Consider the following 22897-nt stretch of genomic DNA (forward strand, 5'->3'; position numbering starts at 1 on the left):
CCAATATCATAGTTACTCTCAGTGGGCGAAAACTTCCTGGAGAAGTAGGCACAGGGACGGAGATCGGTGAGGGACCTGGTACCCTGGGACAAGACAGCCCCCACTCCCACCTCGGATGCGTCAACTTCCACGATAAATGGCTCCATTTGGTTGGAATGAACCAGCACCGGGGCCGAGATAAAGCACTTCTTAAGGACCTCAAAAGCCTGGACAGCCTCAGGAGGCCAGTGGAGGAGATCAGCACCTTTGCGAGTGAGGTCCGTAAGAGGCTTAGCGATGACCGAGAAGTTAGCAATAAATCTCCTGTAATAATTAGCGAACCCCAAGAAACACTGTAACACCTTCAGGGAGGCAGGTTGGACCCATTCCGCCACAGCCTGGACCTTGGCGGGGTCCATGCGGAATTCATGAGGAGTGAGGATTTGACCCAAAAATTGTATCACCTGTACCCCAAACACACATTTTTCGGTTTTCGCAAACAGTTTGTTTTCCCGAAGGACCTGGAGCACCTTCCTGACATGCTCAATGTGGGAGGACAGGTCCTTGGAAAACACCAGTATGTCATCAAGGTACACTACAAGAAAAACCCCCAGGTAATCCCTTAAAATTTCATTTATTAAATTCTGGAAGACCGCAGGAGCATTACACAACCCAAAGGGCATGACAAGGTATTCGAAATGACCTTTGGGCGTGTTAAACGCAGTCTTCCACTCATCCCCCTCTTTGATGCGGATAAGGTTATACGCCCCCCGTAGATCAAACTTAGAGAACCATTGGGCCCCCTGAACCTGATTAAAGAGATCAGGAATCAAAGGAAGGGGATACTGGTTCCTTACAGTGACCTTATTCAAGTTACGGTAGTCAATTCATGGCCTAAGACCACCATCCTTCTTCCCTACGAAGAAGAAGCCAGCACCTACCGGAGAAGTAGAGGGGCGAATGTAACCCTTGGCCAGGCATTCCTGGATATACTCTCTCATGGCTTCACGTTCGGGACAAGAAAGATTCAATATCCTACCCTTAGGGAGCTTAGCTCCTGGTACCAATTCGATAGCGCAATCGTATTCTCTATGAGGAGGTAACACTTCGGAGGCCTCCTTAGAGAAAACATCAGCGAAGTCCCGAACAAACTCAGGTAGCGTGTTCACCACCTCAGGGGGAGAAATAGAATTAACAGCAAAACATGACGTCAAGCATTCATTACCCCATTTGGTAAGCTCCCCAGTATTCCAGTCAAATGTAGAATTATGCAACTGCAACCAGGGAAGGCCTAAAATCAAATCGGAGGATAATCCTTGCATCAACAGTACAGAGCACTGCTCCAAATGCATGGAGCCAACAAGGAGTTCAATAACAGGGGTATGCTGTGTAAAATAACCATTAGCAAGAGGAGTGGAGTCGATACCCACTACCGGAACAGGTTTAGGCAAATCAATCAAAGGCATAGCTAGAGACATAGCAAATTCCACAGACATGATATTAGTAGAAGACCCTGAATCCACGAAGGCACTGCCGGTAGCAGACCTACCACTCAAAAGAGACCTGAAAGGGAAGCAAGATTTTATGACGTTTCATATTTACGGGAAATAGCTGTGCGCCCAAGTGACCTCCCCGATGATCACTTAGGCGCGGAAGTTTTCCGGCTGCTTATTCTTACGCCTAGGACAGGTGTTCACTTGATGCTTGTCATCCCCACAATAGAAGCAGAGACCATTCTTCCTGCGGAACTCTCTACGTTGTCGGGGGGATACGGAGGCCCCGAGTTGCATAGGTACCTCCGAGTATTCCGTGGAAGAGCGAAGCAACGGGACCTCGGGAGGCATCATGGGGGAGTCAGAGGGGAAAAGACAAAAACATTCAAGTTGTCGTTCCCTGAGACGTCGGTCAAGTCGTACCGCTAAAGCCATAACCTGGTCTAGGGAGTCAGAAGAAGGATAGCTAACTAGCAGGTCTTTCAGGGCGTTCGACAGACCCAATCTAAACTGGCACCTTAAGGCAGGGTCATTCCACCGAGAAGCTACGCACCACTTCCTAAAGTCAGAACAATACTCCTCAACGGGTCTCTTACCCTGACGTAAGGTCACCAGCTGACTCGGCAAAGGCAGTCCTGTCAGTCTCGTCATAAATGAGTCCGAGAGCAGAAAATAAGCGATCAACGGAGGAAAGTTCAGGGGCGTCAGGAGCCAAGGAGAAGGCCCACTCTTGGGGCCCTTCCTGGAGCAGGGACATAATTATACCCACCCGCTGGCTCTCAGAACCTGAGGAGTCAGGCTTTAAGCGAAAGTAAAGCCTACAACTCTCCCGAAAGGAGAGAAAACTCCTCCGGTCCCCTGAGAACCGGTCAGGCAACTTGAGGTGGGGTTCAAGAGGTGAGGTGAGGGGCACTACCATGGTAGTGTCAGGCTGGTTGACCCTCTGAGCCAGGGCCTGGACCTGTAGGGAGAGACCCTGCATTTGCTGGGCCAGTGTCTCAAGGGGGTCCATAGTAGAGACAGGGACCAGGGTAGACTAGGTAACGGGCTTGTGATTATGTAATGATAGGGGTAGGGAAACGGACAAGTGAGCCCTAATCTACCCGCCACTCTGTCCCTGCCTACTTGCAATGACCCGCCCTAGGCGACGGGGTACAACTGGGCAGCGGTCCCTATGCTCAGTAAGTGCACGAGACAAACAGACAAGGGTACACAAAGCTAAGGGAAATGGGGCAGTTGCCCACGGCAACACCGTGAGCAACAGGAGAGGTGAACGAGCCAAGTCAAACCAGGAGTGTACGAGGTACCAAACGCAGAGCAGAAGAGTATTCAGTAAGCCAGGGTCAGTATGGAGCAGGATCAAATAGTCAGGAGCTGTAGCTGGGCCAGGAAACCACACGAGAAGAATCACAAGCACTGGAGGAACAGGAAAGGCAGGTATAAATAGACAGAGGGCGGGAGCTAGCTGAGTCTGGCCAGGCTGCGATAGGCTCTCCCACTCCTAAGCCTGCCAGCCTGAGTGGTGGAAGCTGGAGTCAGTCTCAGAGGCATAGACTCAGGTGCCGACTGATTACCTATGGGCGTTAACCCCGCTGTGCCTGGCAGATCCTTTACAACATGGCTCCATCCATTCTCCCATTGATGCAGTGAAGTAGTCCTGTGCCCTTAGCAGAGAAACACCCCCAAAACATAATGTTTCCACCTCCATGCTTGACAGTGGGGACGGTGTTCTTAGGGTCATAGGCAGCATTTCTCTTCCTCCAAACACGGCGAGTTGAGTTAATGCCAAAGAGCTCAATTTTAGTCTCATCTGACCACAGCACCTTCTCCCAATCACTCTCAGAATCATCCAGATGTTCATTTGCAAACTTCAGACGGGCCTGTACATGTGCCTTCTTGAGCAGGGGGACCTTGCGGGCACTGCAGGATTTTAATCCATTACGGCGTAATGTGTTACCAATGATTTTCTTGGTGACTGTGGTCCCAGCTGCCTTGAGATCATTAACAAGTTCCCCCGTGTAGTTTTCGGCTGAGCTCTCACCTTCCTCAGGATCAAGGATACCCCACGAGGTGAGATTTTGTATGGAGCCCCAGATCGATGTCGATTGACAGTCATTTTGTATGTCTTCCATTTTCTTACTATTGCACCAACAGTTGTCTCCTTCTCACCCAGCGTCTTACTTATGGTTTTGTAGCCCATTCCAGCCTTGTGCAGGTCTATGATCTTGTCCCTGACATCCTTAGAAAGCTCTTTGGTCTTGCCCATGTTGTAGAGGTTAGAGTCAGACTGATTAATTGAGTCTGTGGACCGGAGTCTTTTATACAGGTGACCATGTAACACAGCTGTCTTTAATGCAGGCACCAAGTTGATTTGGAGCATGTAACTGGTCTGGAGGAGGCTGAACTCTTAATGGTTGGTAGGGGATCAAATACTTATTTCTCAGTGCACAATGCAAATAAATATATAGAATTTTGACTATGTGATTTTTTTTTTTTTTTTTATATATAATCTATCTCTCACTGGTAAAATTAACCTAGCCTAAAAATTCTAGACTGTTCATGTCTTTCACAGTGGTCAAACTTACAAAATCAGCAAGGGATCAAATACTTATTTCCTTCACTGTACATTCATACATACATACATACATACATACACACTCAGCTCTACTACACAGACACACACACACTCATCTCTACCTCACAGACACACACACTCAGCCCTGCTACATCTGACAAGCTTATGTCCGCACACCGTCCACACTGAAAGTACATCTAGCGACAGGGGGGGCGGCCCATCAGGGGAGGCCCGTTAGGGGGGGCGGCCCGTCGGGGGGGGTGCGGCCCATCGGGGGGGGTGGCCCGTCGGAGGGGAGGTGGCCCGTCGGGGGTCACGAGAGCGGGGGTCTGTGAGAGAGAGAGATGGACAGACAGAGACGCACCTTACCTGTAGTGCAGCTGGTCTTCATAATGGCGCCTGCTATCTCCCTACAAACCGGCTTCTCTGCTGTGTGAATCTGACCTGCGTCTGCGCAGTATAAAGCAAGATGGCAGAGGCAATGAACGGCTCACGTTCATTGTGCACTATGCCCTGTAGCTGACGTATTCCATCTGTGTATGTGTCGTTAATCGACACATACAGAGATTAAAAAAATGGCAGCCCCCATAGAGAAGTAAAAGTATAATACATTAAAAAGTAGAAAGTGACAACACAAATAAATACAATTTAAAAGCAATATAATAGAAAAATAAATCATGACACCTTCCCTTTAAGACAATGTAAGAGCTCTGTCCTCACACTCTACGTAATAAAAGTTCAAGAATACCAAGTGCCATAGCAACATGGAACTGCAATGAATGGGATGTTATTTGTGGGCACCATGAGTGGAAGATTCTGGGGAACTCTGTGAGAAGATCAGCTGAGTTATGCTGATGTTAGAGTAATTGTATAATTATCAAAATATCTGCATTATAGTCAATGAGATATGTTTTAAGATTCTTTTAAAACATGACATTCCCCATCATTTGAATGCATAGGATAAAAATGACGTCATCAGTTATTCCAAACTAATGACTACCAGATGTTCCTGAAGGGATTCAAGGAGGAACAATCTTGTTACCTCATATTGAAGTGGACTACACATTTGTATACTTGGCATCATCTGATTGGTTAATGTGTGTTAAGTGAAAGCATGAACCTATAAATAAAGGCTCCGTTCACAGCCATTTTAGTTTTCTGTACATCAAACCATTGTACGTGCAATCTCTCCTGATATAACACTGACCACTACAAACCCATGTTCATGTGTGCTGCTGTCAGCAGTCAGTTATACCTCCAGACAGCGCAACTAAAAGATGTTTTGAAGGGGAACACACCTGGAATTTGTAAGGCTATACAGATGACCACTTTTATCCTGCATCAGACATGTACTTTAGGTAAAAGATCAGATTTGTATTTTAAGAACATCGGGGTACAGTACATTTACCTTCCACCCAGTGTAGATCACTTCCATTTGTTTTTTATATTAAATACAAAAAGTTCATGCAAGCACTAATGCAAATTAAATATTGATATTTGTAGTAGAAAGAATAATCTCTTTGATCTCTTCTACGTGTCGTTTGTCCACCTGCAGCATGAAAGCAGAAAAAAAACATTCTTAATAGAAAGAGGTTTAACAAATTCGTTACTTTTTCTCCTCAATATTACAGGAAAAATATATATTTCTACAAAAATGTGCCTGTCGATTTGTAGGAATATTCCGTCAAAACCTACTGGAAAAATGTTGTATGCAGCAATGCTTCATAGATATCAAACAGGGGTTGATTTTTAGTGCTTGGATTTCTGTCTAGTGCCTATAAACCCGACCCCATTGAATAATTGTTGGAACTCTTACATTCGTTGAACACAACTGATGATAAACTCTGAATTATGGGAGTGCACCATAATGGTCAGGGTTATACTATGTGATATATCTTACAATCTGCATAAGAGGTTTCCTTTGCGAATTTTATAGCTAAAAATTATATTATATAAATGCATCTAGAGCACAACATCAAACCATTAGGGGCCTATAGACATTAGATGAACCTGCAGATTTCAGCGGGACCGGACGACTATCTAATGTGCAAGAGGGTGTCCCGATTCTCCCCCCGACAGCAGATGTCGGGAGAAATAAGGATCGGAATGTTATATCAAAGCATGTCCGATCCTTTGTTCCCGCAGGAGATAAGCCACTGCCAGAGGTGCCTGGTAGCGGCTTATTACCCTCTCCCCATTGAAAACACATGCACGCTTGGCCGAACGGTCATTTTGCCAACAGCTATCTAAAGTGTATGGCCACCTTTACAGTGGTATGGGAGTGTGGCTGAACAATCACAACAATGTGCTAAAGGACAATTTATATAAACAAGACGGGGTAAAAAACAGTGTGGAAGATCTGATAGACGACTTATCACAATGACATATTACTAAAATCAAAGTCTGATAAGGAGTGATCTTTTGAAGTGTGAGTATACTAGGAAGATAAAAATTGAAGCAATGACTAAAGGTCCCAGTGAATTCCACTCATTGTTCTTAGTGTCCTGAGAGAAGAAAAACGTAAAACGCAAATGATAGAAGAAAAACCTAAAAACTATAAAGTTACATGTTAATATTACTGGAATTTATTGTTTTGTCGTTCTGCAGCTCGCAGGATATGTGAGACAAGCCATACGCATCCTGTCTTTCTATCCACAGAACTGTCTGCATTGATCACATTTCTGCAGTCCCCGACATCAGCATTTTAATACCATATTTAAAAGGCTAAGTTGAAAGGAATCCAAATCTGTGTGATATAAAAATCCAAACTGTATTCCAAACTATTTTAGATCATCAGCCTGTTAAAATAGTCCAGGATAAAGTTTGGATCTATTATATAGATATAGCTATAGTAAAAAAAAAAAAAAAAAAAAAATGATTACAGCTCTGCTGTCTAGCTTTACTACGTGGCTTCTCCTTTGTGCAGTAGATCTGATATATGACACTGCTATGCTGCTGTTAAATAACTATAGTTCAGTTTACTGTTAACTATTGGGGGCCTATTTTTTACTTTGTCATGGGGACCCATGAATTCTAGTTATACCCCTGATTCTCATGCTACCTACGCACACATCTGTGCTATGTACAAGAAGAAAATGTCCTCCTGTTGAACATTATATGTTTTGTTTATAGGTTTAGAACATTATTAATGTTGTTAACCCTTTCCCAACATCTGCCGTATATATGCAGGGAAGATCCGGCGGACATCCCATACCAGTGATATCGACTAACAGCAACCGTGACAAAGGCCGAGGCTCGGCCGAAAAGTCTTTACCAAGTCGCTTACTACCTCAACTTTACCAACTTTTGTTGCAATAAAACTTAAATTTGTTTGCATCTGGATCTCTTGTGTACCTCTGTGTGTGCTGGGGTTATATATTTCCAATATTGTGGGATTCTCGTCCCTACCTTACTAGCACCACGCCAATAGATTGAGGAGTGCATCCCAATATCTATTTTTGATATATGTGGTGGAGGGCGGGTGGGAAGTATGGAGCAGGCTCACAGATTGAGCCTGCTTCTTAACCCCTTAATACCGAAGGTATTTTAAACCTTAATGACCGAGCAATTTTTTACGTTTTTCCATCGTCGCATTCAAAGAGCTATAACTTTTTTATTTTTGTATCGACATAGCTGTATAAGGACTTTTTTTTTTGCGGGACAAGTTGTATTTTATAATAGCACCATTTTGGGGTACATAGAATTTATTGATTAACTTTTGAATAACTTTTTTTGTGGGGTACAGGAAAAAAAACAGAAATTTTGTCATTTGTTTTGCGTCTTAATTTTACGCCGTTTACCGTGTGGTACAAATAACATAATAACTTTATTCAGCGGGTCGTTACGATTGCAGCGATAGCAAATTTATATGGATTTGTTTTCCTACTTTTACACAGTAAACATAATTTTTTTTCAAAATTATTTGCTTTTGTGTCGCCATATTTTAAGAGCCATAACTTTTTTATTTTTTGACTGATGCAGCTGTATGAGGGATTTTTTTTACGGTTGGGTTCATTACGGATGTGGCGATACTAAATATGAGTAACTTTTTACTTTTTTTCATAAAGTATTTTGTAAGGGGCAAAAGTGTTTTTTTTTTTGTTTTTTTTTTACTTGAGACATTTATTTATTTATTTCAAACTTTATTTAACTTTTTTTTTTACTTTGTTCTTAGTCCCACTGGGGGACTTTACTATGCAGACTTCTGATCGCTATTATAATACACTGGAAATATATGGAAATGTCAGCTCACCCTCCTAGGTGCACGAAGAAAACAGCGATCTCCACGCTGTAGAAACAACAGTCCAGAAGGAAAAGGTTCAGCACTCCTTGTGGAATATGAAAAAATCTTCTTTATTGGTTAAAATAGATAGCCAGCGGAAGACTGAACAGCAAACAGTGGACAAAAAACATAAAACATACGTTCCCTCTGACGCGTTTCTAGCTCTCAAGAGCCATTACTCAATACTTCTGTATTGCAGTGTATTATTGCCGGTCAGAGTAAAACTAAATTACTAAACTAAATTACTAAAGGCAGACCTGGGGGCCTTTGTTAGGCCCCCAGGCTGCGATAGAACCCATCGGCACCCCGCGATGCACGCGGGGATGCCAGTGGGATGGGAGAGGGAGCCCCCTCCCTCTAAAATCACTCAGATGCGGCACCCGCTATTCAGCACCGCATCTGAGGGGTTAAATATGATCGGAGACCACTGCTAGTGGTCTCGGATCGTTGCCCTGAAGCCCGAGGCTGGTACTAACAAAAACTTCTTCTGAAGTGCCGACGTGGAAACGCGTCGCTTCAGAAGAACTAACCTGAACGGCCGACGTAAAAACACTATACGCCAGTCGTTAAGGGGTTAAAGGCTATGTAAACCTTTAAATGGCACTTTTTCTTTACTAAAAAGGCCAGTGTAATGTCCGTGGCTGTCAGCTCCAATCTCCTCCTAACTGCCAAAGCCACGAGTCGGCAAGCGCTGGCCCCAGCCTCCTCCTCAAGAGATGCCAGCGCTTGCGTCCACTCACCTCAGCCGCATTCCGTAGGGTGCGTGCGCACGCTCTTGCCCGCTCTTAAAGGGGCAGCGTGTGCACCGGACTTCTGATGATCTTGACCGTGAGTACCCTGGACTATAAGAGGGCTCCAGCCCCCTGCTTCTATGCCTGAGCGTTGTTGTTGTTTCCTTAGTTTGTCTATGCAATGGTCTCCTAGTGTGTTCCTGTTCCCTGCATTTCATACTATCCTGGTCGAGCACTGTGCTGTGCCAAAGTCGTGTCATGCTGTATTCCAAGTCTGACCTGCTTCACCTCGCCTGACGTCTACCTGCTGCCTAGTCCCAGCCGAGCCTGCCCTGCTGCTGTCCGAGCTGCCACAGGTACCTATACGAACTATAGACATTGACCTGCGCCCTGTTGGCCAGTTGCCTTACCGCCAAGGCGGTACGGCCCAGTGGGTCCACAGACCCTTCGTGACAGTACGCTCAGGCCATGGACCCCGCTGGTCGATTCAAGACTATGACAACGTCTCAAGAGATACGGGCAGATATGCTAGACCTCCGGTCTCGACAGGACCAACTCCTCCAGGCATTGAACATTCTTGCACGTCAGCAGGAGGTACAAGCTGCCGTACCTCCTACTACACCTCCTGGCAGTGTTGATCCACAGACTATAACTCTTGGCAGTGCCAGATCCACTTCAGCCTGTATGCTAGGAAATTTTCATCTGATGGTGCAAGGGTCGCTTTCATCATCTCTCTCCTCACTGGCAAGGATCTTGCATGGGCGGACCCTATCTGGGAGAGACAAGGACCAGAGACCCACGACTTCCAAGCTTTCCTCCGGACTTTTCGTATGGTGTTTGAGGAGCCTGGTCGGGCCTCATCTGCAGCGGCTTCTTTGATTAACCTACGTCAAGGAGACACCTCCGTGAGTGAGTACGCCATCCACTTCCGCACCCAGGCGGGAGAGCTGTTATGGAACAATGAGGCCCTGGTGGCTGCATTCTGGCATGGACTGGCTCCTAAAATTAAGGACGAACTTGCCGCTCGGGATCTGCCGCCTACCCTGGAAGAGCTCATCCTTCTGTCCGCCCGGATTGATATACGGATCCGAGAACGCCTCCAAGAGGTTCGACGGGAGGGAGTCCTTCCCAGTCTGGCTCCTACTTTGCAGCAACCCCTGCTGTCCTCAGATGTCGATCCTCCTAAGGAGTCTGTGATAATGGACCAGTGTAAGTTATCTACCCAGGAGAGACAACGTAGACACACTTCTGGACTCTATCTTTATTGCGGCCTCGGTGGCCATCTTGTGCGCCTGTGTCCCCAAAGATCCCAAAGCCTAGGGTTGCTAGGAGTGATAACCTTGGGTAAGAATGGACTTCTGTCTAAATTGTCCATACCTGTGACCATAGTGTCCGGCGAGAGAACGCATCAGGTCTCTGCGTATCTGAACTCTGGATCCGCTGCTAATTTCATCTGTAGAGAACTGGTGGACCTTCTGCAATTACCCACCACCCCTCTGGAGAGCTGTGTGGTGCTACCTACAAGGGGGCTGTGTGGTGCTACCTACAAGGGGCTGTGTGGCACTACCTACAAGGGGCTGTGTGGCACTACCTACAGGGAGAATCTGTGAGTGGTGGGCTGATGGTCATTTTACTGTGAGTGGGGGGCTGATGGTCATTTTACTGTGAGTGACTCCAATTGAAATTAATAGGAGGCAGAAATACTTGCGCCACCCGTTTGGAGCTTTTTGCCTGCGTCTTTTGCAATTGCTTCAACAGCTTAAGAAAAAACTCAAAAAAAGGTCAAAAAATGCTGTTAATTCCTGAAGGAATTTTGAGGCAGATTTTTTTTGTCTTTCAAAAAAACATTTGTGAACATACCCTACGAGTGTAGTGCTTGTTTTTAGCTGTTTTATGTCTTTCTCATAACTATTTTTGGTTGGGTTACCCTGAGGAAATTTTTATGGGGCATTTCTTTTAAAAGATGGGGTGGGGCGCCGAAAGATCATTTTGCATGGAGTGCCATCTATCCGAAGGTCGGCCCCGGTTCCGTGGACCTGATGGGAGCAGGATTTAGCGAACGACACAGCTGCTCTATATAGAGAATACAAAGCAGCTGTATCTCAAAAAGTAAAAATGCTTTTTAATAAAAAAACTTTATAAAGTTGCACTAATCACACAGACTGACCTTTTTATTTAAAAATTATTTGCCATTCAAAGATTTACATAACCTTTAAGTTGAGCATGTCGGCTGTATGAAATAGCCAACCCTTCAGTGCAATGAGCTGGGATCCTGCTCGTTTTGTGGCATCTAAACCATTAGAATGAGGCGGCTGCCCACTTTGATGTCCCATTGTCCCCCCCCCCCACGACACAATTGTGGGGTGCCAATGGTTGGCATGGCAGCCTCGGGGCCTAATGAAGGTCCTTAGGATAGGCCATCAATATTAGATCAGTGGGGATCTGACTTTCTTGCTGTGCACCCACACCGATTAGCTGTTTGATAGGCCATTAATTTTACAAACCCGAATAGCCACTTTAAATGGAACCTGTCACCAGCATTTCATCTATGAAACCAGCAATACCTGTTGGCAGTGGGTGGAAAAATAATTTTTATGTAACCTATAGTTATCTTCTTAATAGCTCTGTACATTTAGTATTCCATTTTTTTGTGTTCCTGCACTATATGCTAATGAGCATAAAAGAGTCATATCTTACATAGTTATATAGTTACATAGCTAGTACGGCTGAAAAAAGACACATGTCCATCAAGTTCAACCAAGGGAAGGGAAAAGGGAAGGAAACATTTCTACACATAGGAGCTAATATTTTTTTGTTCTAGGAAATTATCTAATACTTGTTTAAAGCCATCTACTGTCCCTGCTGTGACCAGCTCCTGCGGTAGGCTATTCCATAGATTCACAGTTCTCACAGTAATGAAGGCTTGTCGCCTCTGCAGGTGGAACCTTTTTTTCTCCAGACGGAGGGAGTGCCCCCTTGTTTTTTGAGGGGGTTTTACAAGGAACAGGATTTCACCATATTTTTTGTATGTGCCATTTATATATTTATATAAGTTAATCATGTCCCCCCTTAGTCGTCTTTTTTCAAGGCTAAATAGGTTTAATTCTTTCAATCTTTCCTCATAACTTAAATTCTCCATGCCCCTTATTAGCTTCGTTGCCCTTCTTTGTATTTTTTCCAACTCCAGGGCATCCTTTCTATGAACTGGAGCCCAGAACTGAACTGCATATTCTAGATGAGGCCTCACTAATGCTTTGTAAAGTGGCAATATTACATCCCTGTCCCGTGAGTCCATGCCTCTTTTAATTGAATTCAGTTTTTTGAGGAATTCATTCCTCAAGCCTTTCCGAGTTAACCCACCCTCCTTACTTTTGATTGACAGCTGTGTGCCTCCCCCCAGCACACACGAAACTCTATGCTTGCACATCAATGTCCTGTTCTGGACACGGGACACCTTAGCGGCGCATACGCAGTAACTAGATTTGAGGCCTGGGTAAAGCAGGGAAGTGTGTTGGACCGTACATGATGGGCATATGCGCGCCATCTCAGATGAGATTTCAGCATTCAGGGCGAGCCAGTTTAAGGCGATGGGCTGGTATAAGAAGAGGAATGAACTATGCTGACGGATTAGTACAATAAAACGCACTAAATATTTGCAGACCGTTATTTACAGTCGGAGGAGGAGTTTAGGTGAGGGGATAACGGCAATGAACTTTTGAAAGCAGCAGCCAGCGAGGGGTGAATAGAGTTCAATAGGTGAAATGCTGGTGACAGGTTCCCTTTAAGCCCTGCCGCTATTTTTTAGCCACCTCATCTCCCACAAGAAAATGGAATAAAAACTGGTCAAAAAGTCACATGTACCCCAATATGGTTTTAATAAAATCTAACGTTTCCCCGCAAAAAATAAGCCTGCATACGGCTCAATCGACAGAAAAAAAAAAAGTTATGGCTCTCAGAATATGGTGACACAAAACAAAGTTTATTTTTAACAGTTAGTTGTTTCCTTGTAAAAGTAGTAAAACATAAAAAAATATATATAAATTTGATATCACTGTAATCGTATTGACCCGCAAAATAAAGTTAACATGTCATTTTTACCGCAGGGTGAAATCCGTGAAAACGAAACCCAAAAATCAATAGAGGAATCACTGTTCTTTTTCATTCCACCTCACAAAGAAATTGTACATTATATTGAACAATAAATGATGTCGTGAAAAACTACAACTCCTCATGCAAAAAAAAAGCCCTCATAAGGCTATATCGATGGAAAAATAAAAATATTATAGCTTTTGGAAGATGGGAAGGAAAAAGTGAAAATTAAAAAACTAAAAATGGCTGCAGAGGGAAGGGGTTAAAGTGGGACTCAAGGCTTCCCCCCCCCCCCCCCCCCCATTTGACTTGCCTCAGTATGATTGTGGCAACATCCTGATTTTTTTTGCTCATTGGTGGAATAGTTGTTGGTAATGTATATTCATTCTGTTATTGCTGTGAGGGAAATAATTAAAACTTGCACTGACTTCCCCTGCTGATCTGAGCTTTAGTGTAAAATTTGGATTAGGAACAGGAGCATGATCCACTGATGGGACGGGAGCCGGGAGGTGTGTTTAAGACTAACACCAGAGAAATGCATTATGAGATGACAGTTATACAGTTGCTAGGGGATAATTTTGACAGCAAAGTGGAGATAAACTGCTGTCTGTTTCCAGGGGCAACCAGTAGGATTCTAAAAAAAAAACAACTATAAATATATATCAAGAACACAGCAAGAAAAATATTCGCAAAAGCTGATATTTTTTTGTGTTAACATGAATTATTTTATAAATTATAGAGCACATTTGCTCTTTTTGCCACATTATGTCGTAAACCCCATGATGTTAATTTACCTTGTTCCAGATTACAGCATAGGATTGTGGCTAGTAGACATTTCCTAGCCATCTTGCATGCTATATTGTTATTATTAGCTTTACATTTGTGACAAAAAGTGGAAAGTAAATGGGGAAGTCTCAGTTTATGATTTAAATGTGGGAGGAATGTGGTCACATACAAGCTATATAACTACCTCTATTCTGCGCTTGTGTGCTACATAGAAAACCACTGAAGCATAGCATGTCTCTTGTAAGCTCTCTCTCGGTCCTGTACATCTTGCTGCTGGGATTCCCGCCCCTGACTAATGCAGGTGAGTAGTGAGTAATGCATGTCTATATCATTCAGGTATTATTATATGTACAGTATTGCTTGATAACATGAGGCATTATGGAAATCTAAATAAAGCATGAAAATTTTAGACTATAAAAAGGTATTAAGTATAATAAATGACATGGCAAAATTGCAATTGCCGCTAGATTTAAGATGGCCATGGACATAACGATTATCACCGGAGATAATGATTATTACAGCCATGATGGAAATCTGCTACGATGCTTGGTATTACCAGGTATGCCTTTAACATTTTTTCCATTCAATACAACTATTGGCCTAAAATTTGTATCACAAAACAATGCAAAGTAACAAAACTCCCAATGATTGATTCTAACAACAAAAAGGATGACCCTCTAATAATTATTGTTGGAACAAGGGGAAATATTCACAGCTATAAGCATCTTAAGTCACCAAGATTAATAAGAAGAACCAATTCATCATTCATGCTCTTTGTATTGCCTCCTTAGTTTTCGATTGTTGTTATACATATACCAGAAAGCCATTACCACAGCGGGCTATCAAAGGATACATAATCCAGAGCTCTGCAGAGGTGTGCGACATTGATGCCATCATGTAAGTGACATTCTTAATTTTTACTTACTGTAGTAACCTGCTAACCCCATTTTCAGTTTTCATACAGAATTAATCTACATATAAAGTGTAATAACTTGTAAATACATTGCATTACTTATCTTGTACTGATCCTGAGTTACAGCCTGTACGATAGTTCAGAGCTGTATTCACAATTCTGCAGGTGGGAAAAAGTGTATTCTCATTTCATCTACAGGATATGCCATAAATGTCCGATAGATGCAGGTCCCACATCTGGAACCCTCTCCTATCTGTAGAATGGGGCCCCTTGACCCCCGTCCTACCTTCTGTCGCTGTCGCTGTCACTGACTTCGACCACTGAATTATGAGATGGCCAGGTTTTCTGGAAATAGCCAAGCATGTTTTGCTACGCTATATCCAGAACTCCCATAGAAGTGAATGGGAGTTACGGAAACAGCATAGCACGGTGAGCTACTCTGTTTCCGTAGTTCCCGAGTTTCCCGATACAGCGTAGCTCACTGTGCTATGCTGTCTCTGTAACTCCCATTTACCCTCGGCTGTTTCCGGAAAACCTGGTTACCTAGTAACTGAGTGGCCGAAGCCCAGCACCAGCGGGAGAAGGTAGGACAGAGGTTCAGGGGGCACCGATCTAGGGAAAGGTACCCGCATCTATCGAATATTTATGGCATATCCTTGTATATATCATAAATGTCCGAAAAGGTAATACCCCTTCAATTGTCTAGGAAATGTTACCTTACACCAAGCACTGTATAGAATTCTAAAGTAATAAAAGCTAACCGTCCCACTGCATGATGTCCAGTAGTGTCCCTCTGCTTGGACCCCTAGCGATCAGCTGTAGGGAAACCTAGAAGTAAATGTTTGATCCCCCACCACAGGGGAAATTAGTCATTACACAGTGTCCATTCAAATCAATAGGTTGTCTGTGTAATGCAGGACTGTACATGTCCTCCAGGTCCTCTTTTCCCATTCTGGCCAAGAGATGAGGATCTCTGGCCGTCCATGCCCCAGAAGGTCATATCTACTGCAGGTATTGGGAAAATAGGCCCAACCCACTTTCTGGCAAAGTCACAAATTTTTGCGTAAATTGCGACTATTGCGGCATTTGCAAATTGTCTAGAAAACTGGATTAGAATGTTTGATAAATTCTCCCCTATGACTTTAATCAGAATCTCTGCTGAGTAGGACATAGACCTTGATGGAGATCTGACATTAATGAGATTAGCCAGAAAATCCATCTTTATAATTAATTACAACTAAGATGAAATCATATTTTTCTGCTCTTACAGAATCATTACAAAGAAGTTTCGAGTTTGTGCAAATCCCAAAGACAAATGGGTCATGAGGATCATCACAAAACTGAAGTATGTATATTCCATGTTCTGCTTGCTGCAATAGCTCATCCCTTCATTTTAGTAGGAAAATGTAATAGCTGCAGTGTATTTCGTTTTAGTATTACATTTTTCTGTGTAGCTTGTATGGATTTCTCCATACTCCATGTTAATCATATGTGATCTGAATAAACCATCTACAAGGAATGATTACTTGTCAGTTTTTCCCATCCCTAACCATCTGCAAACTACAGACATACCTTGAAACATTTCAATCCCCGGTAGCAGGACATTGTTAAGCCCACCCCTGTTGTACCAGGAGCACCCACTTTGGGGAATATTTGCATAAATCCCACCCATTTGAGGTCTGTTTTGTGGGACCATTTTGCTAAAAATTGGATTGTTAGGAGGTATGCTGTTTAAATACCACAAAACCAGACCTCTGTTACAGGGTGAGGTCCAGACTACCAGCCAGATAGTTGTTAAAGGGGCGCTCCAGGCTATGGGGGGGGGGGTAAAGGTATAGGCAAAGTCTAGAATATACAGCCAAACTGCTATTATAGGCGGTGCTTTAGACTACACAACCAGACTGTTGGTATAGGAAGAGTCTGTAATACACAACTAGACTGCTATTATAGGGGACACTTAACATAGACCTAGACTGCTGGTATAGGAGGTACTACACATTTGAAAACCATATTTTGTTATAGGGAGCGCACCAGACTATAGAGGGTATAGGTATAGGGGAATTCTAGAATATACAGTCGGACTGCTATTATAGGGGTGCTCCAGACTACACAGTCATACGTCTGGTATAGGGAGAGTACAGACTACACAAAACCAGACTACTTTTATAGGGGTGGTCCAGACTACAGACTGCGGTGCCGCAATCATATGATCTTGTATGTCATCTCTAACCAGCAGGACAAAAACAAAGCTCAGAAACAAATGAAAATGTTTTTTTATTTTTAGGCTTCCCATCTTTTTATTAAAAATATTAATGTTAACCTTCATGTCTTGATTATTAATACATAACAACTATTCATTGCAGGAAAAAGGAGGCAAAACATGAACAATCCTTAAAGAATCTAACACAAGTTACTGGAAACTGAGCGTTATACAAGATATTTCTCTTTTCAAAATAAGCTATGTAATTCTGTATTTTCCAAAGACTTCTTAGTGTGTTTTTTACTTCATCAGATTGCATTATTTCAGCACTTTCTAAGGCTCTGTTCACATCTGCGTTGGTGTTCCCTTGTTCTGCTCCTCTGACAGAGCAGACCCAGGGAATAACAGAACCAACGGTTCTGTCGTACAACGGATACCACCGGTTGCCGACGGAAGCCATTAACTTTAATAGGTTCTGTCGGCTTTCCGTCGGGGGTCCGTGATGTTATCTGACACAATAGCGCAGCATGCTGCGCTATTGTCTCCGGTAAACTCTGTCAAACCATGTTGGATCTGTGACGGAGGCCCTTAACAGAGCCTGAGACGCAGATGTAAACATTGCCTTAACAGATGATGTGTATTTATGATTGATCTTGTTTATTGCAACTGTTGATATACAGATGGAACGTGTAGATTTAAGGGCTTTTCTGGAACTTTACGGCTGTGTTCACACACAGTTTTTTGCAGGAGGAAAATTCTGCCTCAAAATTCAGTTTGGGATTTTGAGGCCGATTTTTACCTTCCTGCACGGCGTTTGCCGCGATTTTCGCAGATTCTTACCTTCCTGCACGGAGTCTGCTGCTCGCGCCCATTGAGTGCTATGGGCAAAAAACTCTGCGAAATACGCTTTCTCTGCCTCCCATTGATGTCAATGGGAGGTCAGAGGCGTAACCGCGCGAGGATAGGGCATGTCCCTTCTTTCTCCCGCGAGGTGGTTTTACCGCTTACGGGAGAAAACCGCCCCCGCCTCCCATTGAAATCAATGGGAGGCATTTTCGCCCAGTTTTTGACAAGTTTTCCGGAGCGGTTTCCGCGCCAAAAAGCTTGTCAAAATACTCCTTGCGAACAGGGCCTACTATTGGTAGCCCAGAGATTGAGGGGACACACTCAGATGCAAGAACATTTTTCCTTTTTGTGGTAAATAACAAGTTAATGGCTTTTTGCTATCTCTGATATTTAGCGTTTATACCCATAACTTTAATTATTGCTACTTATATTGCTGTCTCAGTTTCCTGTCACTGGGTGGTGGTGACATCTCATTTTGCTATGGGACCCTATGTGTTCCAGTTTTTCCCCTGGTCAGACCCCCATTGATTAAACATTGATGGCTTATCCTAAGGATAGGCCATCAATGTTAAAGTCCCAGAGAACTCCTATTATTCATGCCATCATCTGTAGAGAATTAAACGTCAAAAGCAAAAAGTGGTGGCACCAGAAACAAATATGCTTTCATTTACACACAATGTTGCTGGTGACATGCCCGATCTTTGGGCATTTTTTCCAGTTGGATCAGTAGAGAATTGCATTGCACTGTCCTTCTACTTTGCAACTTTATCTAATGCCTACTGCAAAATGTTAACACAGAGGCTCAGTGGTTAGCCCTGTGGTCTTGCAGCACTTGAACCATGCATGCAAATAGGAGCAGGGCAAAGTCGTCATGGAGTTGGCACTTTTCCCCATACATATGTGGTTTTCTTGCTAGACTCCAAAAACGTGTTTCTGTATGGGTATGTTCACACGGCTTATTTACGGACGTAATTCGGGCATTTTACGCCTCGATTTACGTCTGAAAATGCGGCTCGATAGCGTTGGCAAACATCTGCCCATTCATTAGAATGGGTCTTACGATGTTCTGTGCAAACTACTTTTACTAGCTGGGCGTTGTGTATAGAAGTATCATCCACTTCTCTTCAGAACGCCCAGCTTCTGGCAGTGCAGACACAGCGTGTTCTCGAGAGATCACGCTGTGACGTCACTCACAGGTCCTGCATCGTGTCAGACGAGCGAGGACACCGGCACCAGAGGCTACAGATGATTCTGCAGCAGCATCGGCGTTTGCAGGTAAGTCGATGTAGCTACTTACCTGCAAATGCTGATGCTGCTGCAGAATCAACTGTAGCCTCTGGTGCCGACACGATGCAGGACCTGTGAGTGACGTCACAGCGTGATCTCTCGAGAACACGCTGTGTCTGCACTGCCAGAAGCTGGGCGTTCTGAAGAGAAGTGGATGATACTTCTCATCAGAACGCCCAGCTAGTAAAAGTAGTAAACACGCCCCGATGTACACACATAATACACGCCCAGTTGTACTTTTACTTTTCAACACGCCCAGTTGTACTTTTGCAAGCCTCATTTGCATAAATACGAAAATGGTCATAACTTGGCCAAAAATGCTCGTTTTTTAAAAATAAAAACGTTACTGTAATCTACATTGCAGCGCCTATCTGCTGCAATAGCAGATAGGGGTTGCAAAATCTGGTGACAGAGCCTCTTTAAGTCGAAATATTTTTGTAAGTGTTTTGTTTTTTAAATAAACCAAAGTATTTTTTTGAATTTAGCAAATTTAATAAAGAAATATATTTATATGTGTCTTATGGTTTGAAACAGTTTATTTAACCTAAATGCAGCCTTCTGATTCTTTATATCTGGCCAGAGGAGTGCTGCATATATACTAGACATAGATTAGAACCCTTTTCCAAAAAAAATAAAAAATCTGCCAGTTGCAGTCATACCTCAGCCCTGAAGACAGAGGGGGCTCAAAAGCCCTTCTGTCTCATATGAAGAGATTAATACTAGCACTATGAATGATATGTAATAGTTGGGAAGGCCTATTACAGATTTTGCATTGGGGGCCAGAAACTTCAAGTTACGCCTCTGTAAATAGGCACATACTCACCTTTTAAATCCCATCGTATTGTTTCTCGGTATTTAGGCATTTTGGAATCTGCTCTGTTATAATTTATGTGTCTGTAGTCTTGTCCCAATGGATGCTGATAAAGCATTAAAAAGCAAAGGTAGGCGAAGATGTTTTTGTTCCCAAAACAACCAAGTTGATATGTCTAAGGCTTTCCCATCTGCGTCAGGGCTCTGTTCCGACGTTCCGTCTGAGCTTTCCATCAGAACGGAGCACTGACTGACGGAAACTATAGGTTTCTGTATCCATCACCATTGATTTCAATGGTGGCTGATCCTGTGGCAATAGTTTCCATTTGTCTCAGTTGTGCGAGGGTTCCGTTGTTTTGATGGAATCAATAGCATAGTCGACTACGGTATTGATTCCGTCAAAACGACGGAACCCTTGCACAACAGACAAACTGAAACCATTGGCACCAGATCCGTTTGTGTCAGTCATGGCTCCGTTCCGACAGAAAGCTCCAACGGAACATCGTAACGGAGCCCTGGCGCAGATGTGAACGAAGCCTTAGCCTTCACTTTTAAATACTTTGTTTATACTTTCAAGCTTTTTAATATGGAAATAGCTACACCATTCTTTCTAGTTTCCTGAAGCCATTGACGTCTGCAGTAAATTTTTATTGCTTTTGCCCCGAAAATACCCTGGTGAAGTCTTCATGAAAAGCATCTTCTGTGTTTTTTTAGATTTCATCTAATTTGACTTGCCCTTGCGAGATAATGTAAAGCTTCAAAATCTATAAAGGCCTCTAAACTGCTTGTATAACCCATGCAATGGGTACAACAAATTTTCCATTTATTCATCCTTAGCACAATTTGCTATACTCAGATGGTTTTATGTCCATAAGATATCATTCATCCCACTACAGCAAGACCAGACATAGTAAGTGTTGAGAATATACTGGTTAATGCCATGTACTGTATGTTTCAGGAGGACTGTGCTTTAATTTTTCATATAAGTACAAGAAAAGTAAGGCCTCATTTACACGAGCGTATTATACGCGCGTGGGACGCGCGTGCTTTTCACGCGTGTCGTACGCACCTATAATAGTCTATGGGGCTGTTTAGACGATGCGTGAATTTTGCGCTGCATGAGTGCGTTGCGTAAAACTCACGACATGTTCTATATTCTTGCGTTTTTCACGCAACACGCACCCATTGACTTCAATGGGTGCGTGAAAACAACGCATGCCACACGGACGGTCCTGCGTTGCATGCGCGAAAATCACGCAAGAGCTGTCAAAAGGATGAATGTAAACAGAAAAGCACCACGTGCTTTTCTGGTTACAAACATCCAAACGGAGTGTCAAATTAGAGATGAGCGCACCGAACTTCACCGGGTTCGGCCGAACTCGTTTTGACCGAACCCGGCAAAAAATGTTCGGGTACGCGATTTCAGGAGACAGTCACTGCCCACGGTGCTCAAAGACTTAAACTGTTTCAGCACCATGGACAGTGACTTTCGATCACAATATACATATACGTGTAAAAAAAAAACAGAAGTTCGGACTTACCGATAAGTCCCGGCTCCTTCCTCCAGTCCGACCTCCCGGGATGACAATTCAGGCCAAGTGACAGCTGCAGCCAATCACAGCCAAGCACAGGCTGCAGCCAATCACAGGCTGCAGCGGTCTCATGGCCTGCCGCGTCATCCTGGGAGGTGGGGCCGGATGACAAGAGAGGGACGCGTCACCAAGGCAACGGACTGGAGACCGGACTGGAGGAAGCAGGCAGTTCATGGTAAGTTTGAACGTCTTTTTTTATTCACAGGTTGGTGTATATTGTGATCGGCATTCACTGTCGAGGGTGCTGAAAGAGTTACTGCCGATCAGTTAGCTCTTTCAGCACCTTGGACAGTGACGGGCGTCGACTACCTCATCTCTATGATGGCGGCTGCGCGAAAATCACGCAGCCGCGCATCATACACGGATGACACACGGAGCTGTCAATTGCCTTTTGCGCACGCAAAACGCAGCGTTTTTTTGCGCGCGCAAAACGCACACGCTCGTGTAAATCCGGCCTAAAAGTGACACCCACAAAGTTGATGTAATATCCTGTGTTGATTTCTGCTTTGATCGTGTTAATTCCTTTACGATGAAACTATTATTGCAAAAGTTTTTCATTTATTTTTATGAATATACCTATTACATAAAAAGTTGCATGGATGCCTAAAAAAGTCTGAGACAGATGGAGCATAATATATACCTTTAATGCAACTCTTTACTCTTAACAGAAATCATCTTCATTAAATATTGGTATTATTTCGCAGCCCAGAACTTTTGGAACGATATAAAAGATCTAATCCAAGATTTTACAGATGTTACCCTAAAACTCTATCCGCAGATTTGCATCCTGGGTTTACCAGCCAGGAACTAAAAACATCACATCATAAATTTGAATCACTTTCTTTCATTTCCAAACTTTAGAGGTTTGCCACCATTCCAGAAAAAATATGTATTGGAAGCACTATATGGCCAAAAGCATGTAGATACATCTCCTTATTATAAAGTTCAGGACTTTTAGACATACCCATTGAAGATCGGTACATAAAATCAAGCACACAGTACTGCAACCTCCATAGACAAACATTGGTAGTAGTACGCGTCGTACTAGAGCTCAGTGACTTAAGTATCATTGGATGTCGGCGTTGCCACAAGTCAGTTTGGAAAAAATCTTATCTAGTAGTTTTCCCTCGGTCACCTGTAAGTGATATTTTTGTGAAGTGGATGTGTCTAGGAGTAACAGCTCAGTCACGAAGCTGTAGACTACACAAACTCACAGAGTGTTTAAGCGCTCAGTATTTAAAAAATCTCCTATTCCCTGTAGCATTACTCACAACAGAGGTTTTTTTTAAATATTTTGAACAATTGTATGCTTTC

General features: G+C 43.5%; 1 protein-coding gene across 1 annotated transcript; it reads left to right on the forward strand.

Moving 5' to 3' along the window:
• Nucleotides 1–4849: 4849 nt before the first annotated feature.
• On the forward strand, nucleotides 4850–17272 carry LOC142760417 (C-C motif chemokine 20-like). Its single transcript, XM_075863604.1, has 5 exons — nucleotides 4850–4875; nucleotides 14148–14236; nucleotides 14727–14832; nucleotides 16119–16193; nucleotides 17212–17272. The coding sequence occupies exons 1-5, from the start codon at nucleotides 4850–4852 to the stop codon at nucleotides 17270–17272; spliced, it is 357 nt and encodes a 118-aa protein (XP_075719719.1).
• Nucleotides 17273–22897: the final 5625 nt, after the last annotated feature.

Source organism: Rhinoderma darwinii, chromosome 4 (assembly GCF_050947455.1).
Source record: "Rhinoderma darwinii isolate aRhiDar2 chromosome 4, aRhiDar2.hap1, whole genome shotgun sequence".
NCBI classification, from domain to species: domain Eukaryota; kingdom Metazoa; phylum Chordata; class Amphibia; order Anura; family Rhinodermatidae; genus Rhinoderma; species Rhinoderma darwinii.